Source organism: Pteropus medius, unplaced genomic scaffold (assembly GCF_902729225.1).
Source record: "Pteropus medius unplaced genomic scaffold, Ma_sr-lr_union100, whole genome shotgun sequence".
NCBI classification, from domain to species: Eukaryota; Metazoa; Chordata; class Mammalia; order Chiroptera; family Pteropodidae; genus Pteropus; species Pteropus medius.
This window is the reverse complement of record NW_024349803.1, coordinates 7,007,887-7,021,578: the sequence shown is the minus strand read 5'-3', so window position 1 is coordinate 7,021,578 and position 13,692 is coordinate 7,007,887. Positions and strand designations below refer to the sequence as shown.

Below are 13,692 nucleotides of genomic sequence, written 5' to 3'. Positions count from 1 at the left end.
CTCTTCACACCACCTCCAGCCAACTAAGTTAAATTTTCAATTCCAGAAATGTACATTGTCCCTCTCTATGTGCCAGGTGACTAGGGCAGGGTGGAGTGAGGAGGGGACCTCTCACATCTGGTTAGTGTCTAAGGCGACCCTCTGGGCTTTAGAGCGAGACCAGCTGTAGCTTGCTAAGAAGGGCATAGCAGCCTTAGTTACACAGGATTCATGCTGTGCAGAGAGGCTGTCAGGGTCCCTGCTGACCACAGCCCTCGTATGCTGGAAATAGCTACCATATTTGTGGTCAGAGGTTCAAGCAATCTTTGGACCAGCAACCCCTGCTGAACATCATCCTCAAAGAAAGGATGAACCTCCTTGATGAGACTCATCAAGAGGTCCCTGGCAGGGGTCTGTCCCAGAGATTGGTAACAGGTAAATCCTTACTCTAGGCAAACTGTGTTGGTAACGCACAACTCTTGAATGCCACCTGCTGCACTCACCCTATAGAAGGCACACCTCCCCTAGAAAGCAGAGATTCTAAGCCAGGTCTCTCAGCTGCTACTACTTCTTCCACTCAAGGAATCCTTTGACCTTTAGAATTTTTGAAAATGAGAATAGCAGTCCCTTCCTCTTTTTAATCCAGAGGGAAAGGAATTTATATAGTTTTTATAAACTTTTTATTGAACTTATACATGCATATGGAAAGTGTACAAATCATAAGTGTATAGCCTATGGATTGGCCCAGCAGGAACACAACTATGTAACCAGTACTCAGATAAAGAAGTAGACTATTACCAGGACCCCAGAGGCCCCCTCATCCCTCTTATAGTCATCAATGATCAAAAGTAATAATTATTCTGATCTCTAACACCATAGATGAGTTTTACCTGTGTTTACACTTTATATAAATATAATCATACAGTAAATACTATTTTCTGTCTAGCTTCTTTGTCTAAACATAGTATTTGTGAGAGTGAACCATACTGTTTTATATATGTAATTTATTCATTCTCATTGCTGTGTGGTATTCTAATGGTAAATATACCAATGATTATTGAGGGACATTTAGGGGTTTTTTTTCCAGTTTTTTTTTTCCCAGAAGTAATACTGCTATGAGAATTCTTGTACATGTCTGTTGGTGAACATGTGCATGTGTTTCTGTTGGTTATATACACAAGGGTGTGATTGCTGCTGGATCACAGGGCATCCTTATTCCAGCTTTAATAATATTACTGCTGCCAAACAGTATTTAAAGTGGTTGTAAAATCTCCACTCTCCTCTCACTCCTATTAGCATATGAAAGTTTGAGTTACCCCATATCTTGTCAACACTTGGTTTGGGCTGACTTTTTAATTTTAGCTATTCGGGAGCCTTTGATTCATTGTAGTTTTAATAATAATTTCCCTGATGACTAATAAAGTTGAACACTTTTTATATGTTTATTGGCAATTTAGGTATCTTCTTTTATGATATGCCTGCTGTTCTTATTGGATTGTTTGCTTATTTTTTAATAAGGAGCTCTTTATATATTCTAGCTATGAGAACTTTGTTGAACATAAGTATTTCAAATATTTTTTCCCATTTTGTGGCTTGTCTTTTATTCTCTTAATGGTGTCTTTTAAACAGAAATTTTAAATATTTCTGAGTCTAATTTCAACATTTTCCTTTACTTTAGCATTTTTTTGTCAATTGTTTAAGAAATCTCTGTGTGTCCCAAGTTCATAAAAATATTCTACTGTTTCCTACCAGAAGCTTGATAATTTTACCTCTCACATTTAGATATAGAATCCACCGGGAACTTATTTTTTTAGACAAAGACAATTTTTCTATTTATGTAAAAGAGAAATTAGGTTAAAAGAAGTGGATGACTTTCCTTAACATGACACTTTTTGCTCCAAATATTTACTCCTTAGGTCTCCTGGAATTTAACAAATGCTTGCTAAACTCTCTAATTTATATTATATAACTATAGTTACAAGGTGAATGACTTGGTGAGTTAGTATAGTGTCATATAAGACAAAGCTAGGCCATATGGCCTGTTTTTTTTTTGGAAGTGGTGTTTGTGAATGGTGTGAGACAGGAGCTTGTATTCATTTTTTCTTATATATATATATAAGAAATTGACCCAGCACAATTTACTGGAAAGATAATTCTTTCTTCACTGCACTTCAGTATAAACTTCGTCAAAAATCAAATAACTACATGTGTTTCTGGACTTTCCTTTCAGTTCTACTGATCTGTATACCAATCCTTCCACTTATATCCAACTATCTCAATTTCTACAGCTTTATAATAAATCTTAATATGTCATAATATAACTCCTCCAGTTTGTTCTTCTTCAAGATAAACTTTGATTTGTTTGTTGTTGTTGTTTTGACTTTGAAGTTCCATGTTAACTTTAGAATTGACATGTCAATTTCCAGAGATTTAATTGGAACTATACAGAAATGTCAATTAATTTGAAGAGATTTGACATCTTGACAATATTAAGACTTGCGATTTGTGAATATGGCATATTCCCTCAATTATTTAGGTCTTCTTTGCTAGGGCTTCTTTACTAATATTTTGTAGTGTTCAGTTTAGAGGCCTCACACATCTTTACAGGTGTCAGTCCTAGATATCGACTAGTTTGAATGCTATTATAAATGGTATCATGATTTTAGTTCGTTTTTCATTTATTTGTTGCTAGTATATGGAAAAACAATTGTTTTTATATATTGACCTTGAATCCAATGACCTTGATAAATTACCTTATTAAATACAACAGTTCTTTTTGGATTTTCTAAGTACAACTTATGTCTTTTGTGAATAATGTCAGTTTTGTTTCTTTTTACATCCTTATAATTTTATTTCTTTTTCTTGATCTACTGCATTGACGAGAACTTCCAGTATACTACTGCACAGAAGTAGTAATAGAGGAATAAAGTTTTTAGTAATTCACCATTAGGTAAAATGTTTACTGACATTTTGTTTTGTTTTAGGTATTATTTACCAGATTAAGGAAGCTCCCTTCCTTCCTAGGTTGCCATTTTTATTTTTTTTAAATCATGAATGGGTGTCGAAATTTTACCAAGTAATTTTTTGTACTTGTTGAAATAATCATATGATTTCTCTTCCTTTTTATATTAATGTGGTTAATTGTATTAACTGCCTAATTGATTTTTAAATGTTAACCCACTATTACTTTTCTGGAATAAACCCCATTTGGTCGTTATATAAAATGCTTTTTATATATTGCTGAACTTAGCTTTCTCATATTTTCTTAGGATTTTTTGCATTTATCTCATCTTTTTTTATGATGGAAATTAGATATATACCATATATATTTATGTATACTATATAAATATTTCTATATTTGTTATATTTATTATTTACATATAATATGTATTACATAAATAAATATGTAATGCATAATATATAAATAACATTTATTTATGTAAAATATAGGCATAAAATACATACAGAAACATATATGTACATGTGCATATATATCCATATTTGAAAATTGTTTTGTTCAGTCCTGTCTTTAATTTCTTTTTTTAAGTTGAATTACAGTTGACATGCAATATTATTTTAGTTTCTGGTGTACAACATAGTGATCGATATTTTTACACTGATTTCTTCTTATTTTTCTATTAGCACTCAAGAGAGGTGTGTTAAAGTTCCCCATTATGATTGTGGATTTGTCTATTTCTTCTTTTAATTGTCAATTTTTGCTTTTTCTATATTTCAAAACTGTTTTTCAGTGTATACATATTTGGGATTATGATATCTTACTGGTGGGTTATTTCCTTTATTATTATGATTATTATAAAATGCCTCTTTTATATCTATTAATGTTTCTTGCCTTAAAGTTTTGATTAATATTGGTATAGTTACACCAGCTTTCTTTGGCTATATATGCATGGTATATTTTTTAATCCTTCATGTTCATTTTTTCTGTTATCCTTATATTTAACATGTGTCTTTTATAAGCAGCATATATTTTCAAAATTCCATTTGACAATCTTAGATTTTTAATTGGTATATATAGTTTGTTGACATTTAATGTAATTACTGGTATATTTGGGTATTATCTACCATCTTATATTTGTTTTCTATTTGCCTAACCTATTTTATGTTCTCTTTCCTCTTTTCTTGTGTCTTTTAGATTAATGATTTTTTTTTAATTAGTCCATCTTTTCCTCTCTATCCACAGTTACATATTCTTTTCCTATTCTTTTAGTGAGTACCCAATAGATTACAATACAGACCCTTGACTTATTGTAGTGTAAGGAACGTTATCATTGCTATAACTTCCTTGCTAATTCTAGGGACTGTCTAACATTTTAAGTTCATTTACTCTCTTCTGTCTGTGGTGTTACTGTTAGGTGCTTTTAATTACATTTATAGTTTAGAATGTCATAAAATATTATCTTTATGTTTATTTTTATTTAACCACATATTTACTCTTTTCATTGTTCTTCACTTCTTTTTCAATTTCTATGTTTCCAACTGGGATCATTTTTATTCCGTCTAAAAAATTCTTTTCTCTTAGTGTTAATCTTCTGGCAAAGAATTTTCTCAGGGTTTTGAATGTTTTAAACTAACAGTCTTGTAAGATATTTTTTCCCAGAGTGTAATATTCCACTCTGATAGTTATTTTCTTCTACAACGTTAATAATGTCACTTTATTATTTTCTTTCATCTCTATGATTGTTGAGAAGTCAACTGAAGTCAACAGTTGCTCCTTTGAAAGTAACATGATTTTTCCTCTGGCTGCTTTTAAATATTCTCCTTAAGTTCTTTATCTTCTTTGGTTCGACCATGGTGTACCTCAGTGTGATTTTACACTAGCTGTGAATATATAGGTGAATATGTGGGCTGTTCTTCATCACTTTTGGAAAATTATCTGCTATTGTTTAAATATTTCTCTTGCCTATTCTCTGTTGACTCTACTTCTGTGACTATAACTGTATAGTCATCTTTTAAAAATACACACATGTGTCATGCTTTTGTTCAGTGTTTCCATTCTTTTTTATTTTCCTCACTATGCTTCAGTTTGGATATATTTTTTTTATCGACCTGTCTGCCAGTTTACTAATCCTCTCTTCTGTGTATCTGTTGCATTGTTAAATCCATTTATTGAGAAATTAACACCAATTATTGCCTTTTCCATGCAAATTCACATTTTAGATTCTTTTTTTGGAGTAACTGTTTACAAGGTTATTTCTAAGTTACAAAAATTCTTTTCATGTTTTTGGAATTCCTGTATTCCCTCATTCAATCTTAGCTGCCACAATCAGACAGACAGAAAACCAGAGGACACTTTTTCTGCTAGAATCAAGTGTCCTTTGATTCTGCTAAAAAGATAGAACCGGGACTGATCATTTTGATCCAATTGGGGTTGGACTACATCAAGGCTAGGTTGCAGTTTTGATAAGCTTCCATGGCTTTCAACTGAAAGTCTGCTGTGGTAGGCAGAATAATGGCCCCCAAAGATGCCCATGTCCTAACCCCACAATCTGTGAATGTTATATGGTAAGGTGAGCTTAAGTTTGCAGATGAAATTAAAGTTGCTAATCAGGTGATTTTAATCTTGGATTATCTGGGTAGGCTAATATAATTACAAGGGTCTTTTAAATGTAGAAGAGGGAAACGGAAGAGCTAGTGTCTGAGGATGTAATGTAAGAAAGACTCTGCCATTGCTGGATTTGAAGATGGAAGGGAGTGGTTCCATGAGCTAAGAAATGTGAGCAGCCCTAAATCTGGAAAAGGCAAGAAAATGGATTCTCCGGTCAAGCCTTCAGAAAGTAGCACAGCCCTGATGACACCTGCAATTTTTCCCAGTGAGACACCTTTCAGACTTCTGCCCTACAGAACTGAGAAATAATAAATTATGTTATTTTAAGCCACCAAGATCGTGATAATTCTTACAGCAGCCAAAGGAAACTAATACACCTGGTTTATTTATTGAGATCTAAGGCATAGAATTTTTTCCCCTCTCATTCCATGGAGCTTCAAATTGTGACGACTATCTTAAAGGGAAAACCTGGTCATTTGTCAGGCTTAGTTCTCTGCACTTCCCTTATTATTGGGATCTTGCTTTTTCTTCTGTTTTTCCAGCCCCAAGACTACCATAAGCTCTGTTAGCAGTGGCCTTCTGCTCGGGCAAAGCCAGATGCCTTCTGCTCCGGCAAAGCCAGTTGCCTTCTGCTCCGGCAGAGCCAGATGCCTCTTGCCTTGTGCCCAGAAGTGGCAAATCCCCTACGAAAATATGGTTGCAGAATGCCATCTCATCTTTCTGTTACCCTCCCTTTTTCGGAAATTATGCACCTCTAGTCTCTGATGCTCTTAAATAAATCTTTTCTGGCACTTTAACCGTATCTTCTAGATGTACTCGACAAGAACACAATTCCTGCACAAGCTATGTCATCACGACAGAAACACAAATGAGGACTATATTAGCTACTAATTTTTAATCTTTATTTTTTAAGACTCTTAAGTATATTATTTCTTAAGGAAGGAATTGTATAGGTTATTGTGCTCATTTATAATTGCTCTAGCTCTCACTTATTCATTTATTCAAGCCTTTGAAAGGAAATAGGACCTATGAGAGCAGACACCACATTTTTCTTGTTCTACATACTAATCCTAGATTGGAAAATAGGGTCTGGTATAATATAGGGCTCAAAAAATATCAAATAAATGAATAAATGCACATCAATGATTGCTTCAAAAGTGGGTTGAGCAATCTTCTCTGCAGGTCTGTGGACAAAAACCAAATAGGTCAAAGAGGTGAACATTCCTCCTAAGGTTAATGATCTACCTCAAGTTTACACAGCTTAAATCGAAAAGGGCTATGGTGCCCTCTGGCCTTGAAATGGAGTAAACTCTGAAAATTTCCTCTGTACAAGGACAAAGTTCTATTGCAAAGGAAGGATATCCAAAGTGCTAAGGTCATCTGTGTTGCTTTAGAAGATTGTGTTGTCAGAAACAATTTAAAGACTTCATGGCAAGAGTAGTCTTTGGACAATTAGTAATTTATAAATTTATCATTATATGTATACCAGGCACTGAACTAAGTGCTTTTCAGATATTATAGTAACACTATGAAGTAGATGTTATCTAATTCCCATTTCATACAGGAAGAAAGTAAAACATACAGCAGTTAAGTAACTTGCTCAAGGTCAGACAGCTAGTATGTGTCAGAGCCAGCATTCAAACTAGGCAGCCTGCTTCCACAGTCCATGCTCCTCCCCATGTGGCCTCTGGCATTTGTCTCTGGAGCAATTTCACTCTTCTCTAAGGGCCTTTGTAGAAATAAAGACAATTTTCGAAGTGCCAACACATTTGTTTAAACCTTGCCAATTTTAGAAACTAATTAGGTTGGTATTAGTTGCCATAACACATGAAGCTCCAAATCTCAGTGGTTTAATATGATACAAGTTGACCTCTGACAGCGGTGGTGATAATTCAGTGGAGAGGCAGGGGTGGGGAGTTCACCTTCATAGTTCTGAGATACAGGCTAAGAGAGGCTCTGCCATTTTCAACATGTGGCTCCCAAGATTGCCCTATGTGTTGACATCCAGAATATGGAAGGGTGGGGAAGGTAGCACAAGAGGTTTTTATGGGCTGGGCCTGGAAATGAGAAACATCACTTCTACTTATATTCGATTGGTCACACGAGCCCACCTAGATGCAGAGGCTGGCAAATGAAAACCTTGGCAGGCACCCTCTTCCCAGCAACCACACACACTATGAAAGTGGGGCATGTGTCCTGGGCCTTTTGTCTTAGTTTGAGTTTCCCGAGACAACGAACTTTAGACAAGACTTTTCAAGTGTTTTATTTGTTAAGTAGATAAACACAGGTGAGAGAATGGAGAGATGAGACGGTGGGGGCAAGGCACCTAAACAATGTAGTAACAAGTCAGTTACCACCGTGGAGACTGGAGCTTAACTCCACTGGGACGACTCTGAAAGCCAGGGCAGAATGCAAGGGGTATGCAAACAAGAGTTTTTGTACACCAATTCTTGTCAGTCAATGTTTGAGGGTTTTGTCCATAGGTCATAAACCCTCTCGCCCTCTGATCCACTGTGGAGGTGACAAATCAGACTCCTGGTGTCAGAGAATGCCTTCATGCAAAGAAATAGATGCTGGCAGTTGGAAGTTTCCCAGTGTGCTTTACAGCACTATGGTTGAAGGTGTGTGTGGGGGATGGTAAAGTTCTGCTACATGGTCTCTACCAGAATCCACCTTATGGTCCAGTGACACATGGACTGAAAACACAAGTTGCTGCCCACCCCCTAACTACGCACCTAAAATATAATGGTGGAGCAGGGACAAATAACTACAATAAAACTCCCTTTCGGAAAGGGGAGGTATAAAGACCCATAGCTGTTGCCGGTCAGCATCAACTTCGAAGTCTTACTGGGCAGGCATCGGGTGGTTCTTCTGCCTGATTAGATTCAGATTCTGTCTCTGAAAGTTGCTCCTTTGCTCAGTGCTCTCCAAGGTCCCTGGCACCTCCCTCTGGGTCTTCTTTTTCTGCTATCCTCTCTAGTCATATCTGCTCGGTATCCAGGAGTTTGTGCTCCCTGGGGCCTGTATGACTTTTTACCCACTTTGTACTATGCAAGCCTGAAGATTGCATCAAAATTTGAATACGCCAGGTTTCTGGTTTCCTTCACAAAGCAATTATCTCAAAACTTTAATAACCTGTAGATTTGTATCAGTTCAGTGTCAGGTGGCAGTTGTCAGCCTCACACGTATAAAGTCAAGGGCGAGGCCTGACTGATAAGACACTAAATGGTTTTATATCCTGCAGCTCTGTTCTGAGAAGAGTGGTGCAGAAAGCCCCATACCTCATCAGATTCTGGGAGGCAATGAGAAACTATCTGATGACAGACTTCTAGAAAGGGCAGGCATATGAGCAGGAGGAGGCCTCCCATCCTTTCATGTTCCAGCAGGATCACAAGGCATTCGGCCAAGGCTTAGATATGGTGCAATTCCAACCTCTGCCTATATGGATATGCACAAAGTTGCCAGGAAGACAGGGTAGAGCTGTTTCCCTACATCAGTAGCCACACCCGCAGTTCTCTCTTGAACTAATTTTCAAGCCTGATTTTCATCCTGGGCACCATATCTATCTTAATTGAAGGTGTTCACCCAGCTTGGGGCGGGGGAGGGGGGGTGGGAACCATGCTCTTAACTAGATCTTTTCCATAGGCATGGGTTGTAGGGTCTAGATGCAGTCAGCTTTTCTAACCTTGCAAAACCTCACATTTTTGGATTTATAAATTCTTTACTTTCGCTTGCAAACAAGCCAATTCTTCCCTGAACTTGTCTCTTTCTTGTAATACCTAATTAAATGCAGCCAGTAGCAACCAACACGTGCTGCTAACATTGTTTTACCTCCTCTTTCCTGCACCTCAGTAGACTCAGTAGCTCTACGTTTTACCTTTCAGGTCACTGAGGACAACAGTTTAAGCAGATGTTTTGTCACTGGAAAGACTATTTCTGCAGCAATAAAGATCATTTACTAATCTCATTTTTTAATTATAGCCCCTTTATTTATGCATATTTACTCATTTATAGCACTAGAAAACAAATATGAAACCCTCAAAAAGTTTATTTTTTTAATTTTGAGAAATCTTATCTACGTAGCAAAATGTAACAATACATTCCCACCACACATATTTTAAAAGTAACTATTTTGTCATATTTGTTTTTTCATTCTATAACAAATATAAATTTATCTTCAATCCTGGAACTCTAAGCGGGGTCTGGAATGTCTGGCTATAGGTGACACAAGTGCCAAAGAAATAGGGAGGTAACCCTGAATGCCAGGGAGGTGAGGGAAAAATTAATCCCTGAACTCCATCTTCTGAGGCAGCTGCCTGAGGGCACATCACAGCTTTGCCCCATTTTCACAAAAATCTTTATTAACCACAACCTATATAACCACTTTCACCCTTTCCTAAAAAAAAAAAAAAAAAAGTAGCTGTTCAAGCAAACTTTGGTGTGCATCACAATCACCTGGAGGGCTTCTGAAAACAGAATGCTGGGACTCAGCTCCAGAGTTCCTGACTCTGCAGGCCCAAGGTCAGGCCCAAGAATTTTCATTTCCAACAAATTCCTAGGTGACACTGATGCAGTTGGTCCAGGCACTGCACCAGAAAGTGCTCTAGCTAATGCCCAAGATTAGGTACTTCAGGGACAGATACAGACCCTCTCTGCCTAAGCAGAGACACAGATGGGAGAACTTTTCATGGGGTCTCCTATTCTAAAGATGAGATGGACTAGCCTGCTATTCAAATCCAGCTGGCTAAAAGCTGAAGGGTTGATTTCATTTTCCCTCCGCATCTTCATTAGTGGCATCTATGACTTTCCTCTGTCCCAGAGGCTTCCAGTCAGCCCCAGAAATGTCAGGAATGGGCTCTGGCCCGAGTGCTGACCTTCATGCACTCGGTCACAGGAAGCATGTGACAAGAAGTGAGCTTGGTTAGGAAGGGCACAGGGTTTCCAGTTAAGCCACCGCTTCTCAAGCCCAGGTGCAGTCAATTCCTGGCTGTGTGGCCCTCGTCAAGTCACACAGTCACCGAGCCTCAGTTTCCCCATCTGTATAACAAGAGACAGTGATGAACACATACTAGAGGAGCAGGAGTCCTTTGATTGTAAAGTACCCTACGAATAGCAATTATTCCTACACCTTCATGACAGATTTGCTCCTTAACAATTAATTGTGGCGTCCTTTTTTTTTCCCCACAACTCCAGTAACTTTTATTTTTAAGGCTTTTCTCACCCTCTCCCCAACAACGGGCCTTTATCTTTGATCCCCAGTGTTACTGATTCTGACTCACTTTCCTTGGGTATATTCCCACACCTAGACCCAACTGCTCATTGCTATCTTTAGGTACTAAAAAGAAAAATAAAAACAAAATACATGGCATTAAATTCTCACATTACTCAATCCAAAATCATGAGCATCTCAATCTCAAGAGTCAGGAATAAAATAAGAAACTTATCTAAGGACTTTGTCACTGGTTATGAACAAGTCAAGATTTTGCAGCCCTGTTTTACCTCTTCTTCCCGATCTTTGCTTTTTGAACATTAGTTTCCATCCCAGGATCTCCCCTACACTCAGAGTTACAGAGAAGGAAACTGATAGGCTCACTGAAGGGCAGAAGAGTGGAGAAGAACCACTGAAGATCTTGGCAAAGACCCATTTGCACTAGGTGTGTAATTTGAGTCATCCTGACATTTTCTTCCCTTCAGCACTCTTGGCTATGGTAGGCAATGGTTACATTCTTGCTATATCAGCAGAAAATGAACACAGTCCATGGAGTTGGCTAACGTAACGACGTCCAAATCTGTAGAGAATTTTTATAAAAATTTGAGCCAGAGGATATACCTGAAGCAAGATCTCAACAGACTGAGATAAATGCTTTGTAGAAAAACAGTTTGCAATTTCTTTAATGCACTTGAGATTAAGAAGGGAAGGTTACTCAAAGGTGGGAGAAAACAAGGTGAGGCAGGGATCGGATTACAGGATAGTTAAGATTCACACTTTAGGAGAGGTCTGAAAGGGGGCATTTTAGTGTGTTTACCTAGACGCACAGAAACAGTGGACAGGGTTTCCTTAAGGCAGAGATGTCTTTTACTAAAGTTATACGCCTGGAGCGTGATGGCCCACCAGGACTTGCCCAGTTAGGAATTTATGATCAGATTACCCAGTGAGGTTCCTGTCCATAGAACCCCTTTTTCATTCACATGTCAGAGACTTGGCTAACAGCTTAATTCTACCACTTACTGTGTGCCCTTGCACACATCATTTAAGTTACCTAAGCCTCAGCTTTTACATCTGTGAAATGGAGACACCACTATTTGCCTCATAGAGTTGTTTTAGCTGATAACATGGTTTCTCATGCATTGCCTACTGCAGGTATAAAATACTTATTGAGGAAACCCTCTTGTCCCTTGGCTTTATTGTTCCAAGTGTCTGGACCTAAGGTACACCTGGCCTGCGGCCCCACCCCCTGAGCCGTGGGCGCTGGGCCAACACCCAGCGGAGCCTAGGCCCGCCTTTCAAAGCCCTAAGCCCCAGGTGATCTGGTCCAAGCCTTACCCGGAACCCAATGATGAGCCAGAAAAAGGCCTCCGCACCGTACATCACCACTTCTGACGACTCCGCCCTCCTCCCCGCAGCTGCGCACGACGCTACTTCCGCCAGAAGAGGTACCGGCGTCAACGCGGTTGGCGCGAAAGTCAGTTCGGGACCTCGCAATTTCCGGGTTCTGCGTTTGTTTCGGGCTGGGGGCGCCGCCGGGTGCGGCGGGTGTGCGCCGGGCTGGCGCCCAACCCCAGCCGCTCTCCCGCGGGCCCCGTGCCCCCCCACTCACCGTCCCCCGACCCCCAGGTCCCACCGAGGTGAGTGAGAGAGGACCCCGCTCCCATCTCACCGCAAGGGGATCGCGACGCATCCTCTAGGCTTTGGGGCCCTTGTAACCGGCGGGTGGGACTAATGCTGGGGAGGATGTGGCTGCGGCTGGGCCGGTAGCCGGGCCTTTCCCTGGGAGCTGGGGAGCAAGAGCGTCCCGCCTTTTAGAAGGCATGATTAAGGATCATGACACTGCTACCTGGCTTACATGTTTGTATTTAAAGTCCGCCTAGAGAGGCGAATAGACCTCGAGGGCCATGGGTATCAGCAAGGACAGATTGCTAAATGCAATTGAATGTTCATTGCCTTGGGATACTTAGAGCCCCATAGTAATGGCCCTCAATGTATTCAATTTAGGGACATTAATTTCGTTCTCTTAATTTGCAAGGACTGTTGTCGTATTTTTCCTTGACTTTGCCCACATTCAGCGTTTCTTACAGAGGAGATGGATGAATTCATGGACGAAACTAAAGTAGCTATCCTTAGATATTCCTGTCTTTGCAGAAAAAGAGGTGCTTTAAGCATTTAACTTCATACCTAATGTTTGTTTTTGTTCATGGTTCCTCATTTTGACAGTTCAAAAATGTCCAGAAATGACAAAGAACCGTTTTTTGTGAAGTTTTTAAAGTCTTCTGACAATTCTGAGTGTTTTCTTAAAGCTCTTGAGGTAAGAACAATTGAAAATATCTTTCATGCTGTCAATTCATTTTCTTGTTTTTAGTGTTTTTGATTTGTTGGGATTTTATGTCTTAGTTATTTTCATAATATGTAGTTTACTGTAGTCATCATTAATATAGATGTATCATTGTTACATTTTTTTAATTGATGTTTGTATATTCTTATGTATTTTGGGAGCATGAAATATGTTCTGACATTACTATTAAAAGTGGCAGACCTGATGTTCTTGGAAGTTGTTACTTTCCTTTGTCTACTAACCAGAGTAAACCTTTGTTGAAAAATCAGTGGTTACACTTCATTTTTTCGTTAATTGTTAAAAGTTTGCTTCATTATTTACAGTACAATATAGGAGGATGTAGGGGTAGTGTGAGCCTTGCTGCTCACAGACCCTAGCAGCGTCAGCATGGCTTGCAAGTTATAAATGCAGAACCTCGGGCCCCAATTCAGACTTGCCAATTAGAATCTGCATTTTAACAAATTCAGACTTGCCAATTAGAATCTGCATTTTAACAAGATCCTCAGTGTAATTCCTGTGTACATTCAAATTTAAGAAGCTCTGTTATAGCAGATTTTTCTTTAAAGGTCACTCATTCAGCAAATAATTATTGAGTGC

At 38.7% G+C, this 13,692-nt stretch overlaps 1 protein-coding gene across 2 annotated transcripts in view; it reads left to right on the top strand.

Moving 5' to 3' along the window:
• The first annotated feature begins 12,255 nt into the window (after window positions 1-12,255).
• Window positions 12,256-13,692, top strand: part of TOPBP1 (DNA topoisomerase II binding protein 1) — a 54,235-nt gene continuing 52,798 nt past the window's right edge. Inside the window, exons 1-2 of one of the 2 annotated variants that reach the window (XM_039837171.1) lie at window positions 12,256-12,391; window positions 12,978-13,068. In XM_039837171.1, the coding sequence (XP_039693105.1) occupies window positions 12,985-13,068 (84 nt within the window). In that variant the 5' untranslated portion in view covers window positions 12,256-12,391; window positions 12,978-12,984. Of the gene's footprint in view, window positions 12,392-12,977; window positions 13,069-13,692 lie in introns of those variants that run through there. The other variant, XR_005647455.1, reaches the window with a different exon arrangement.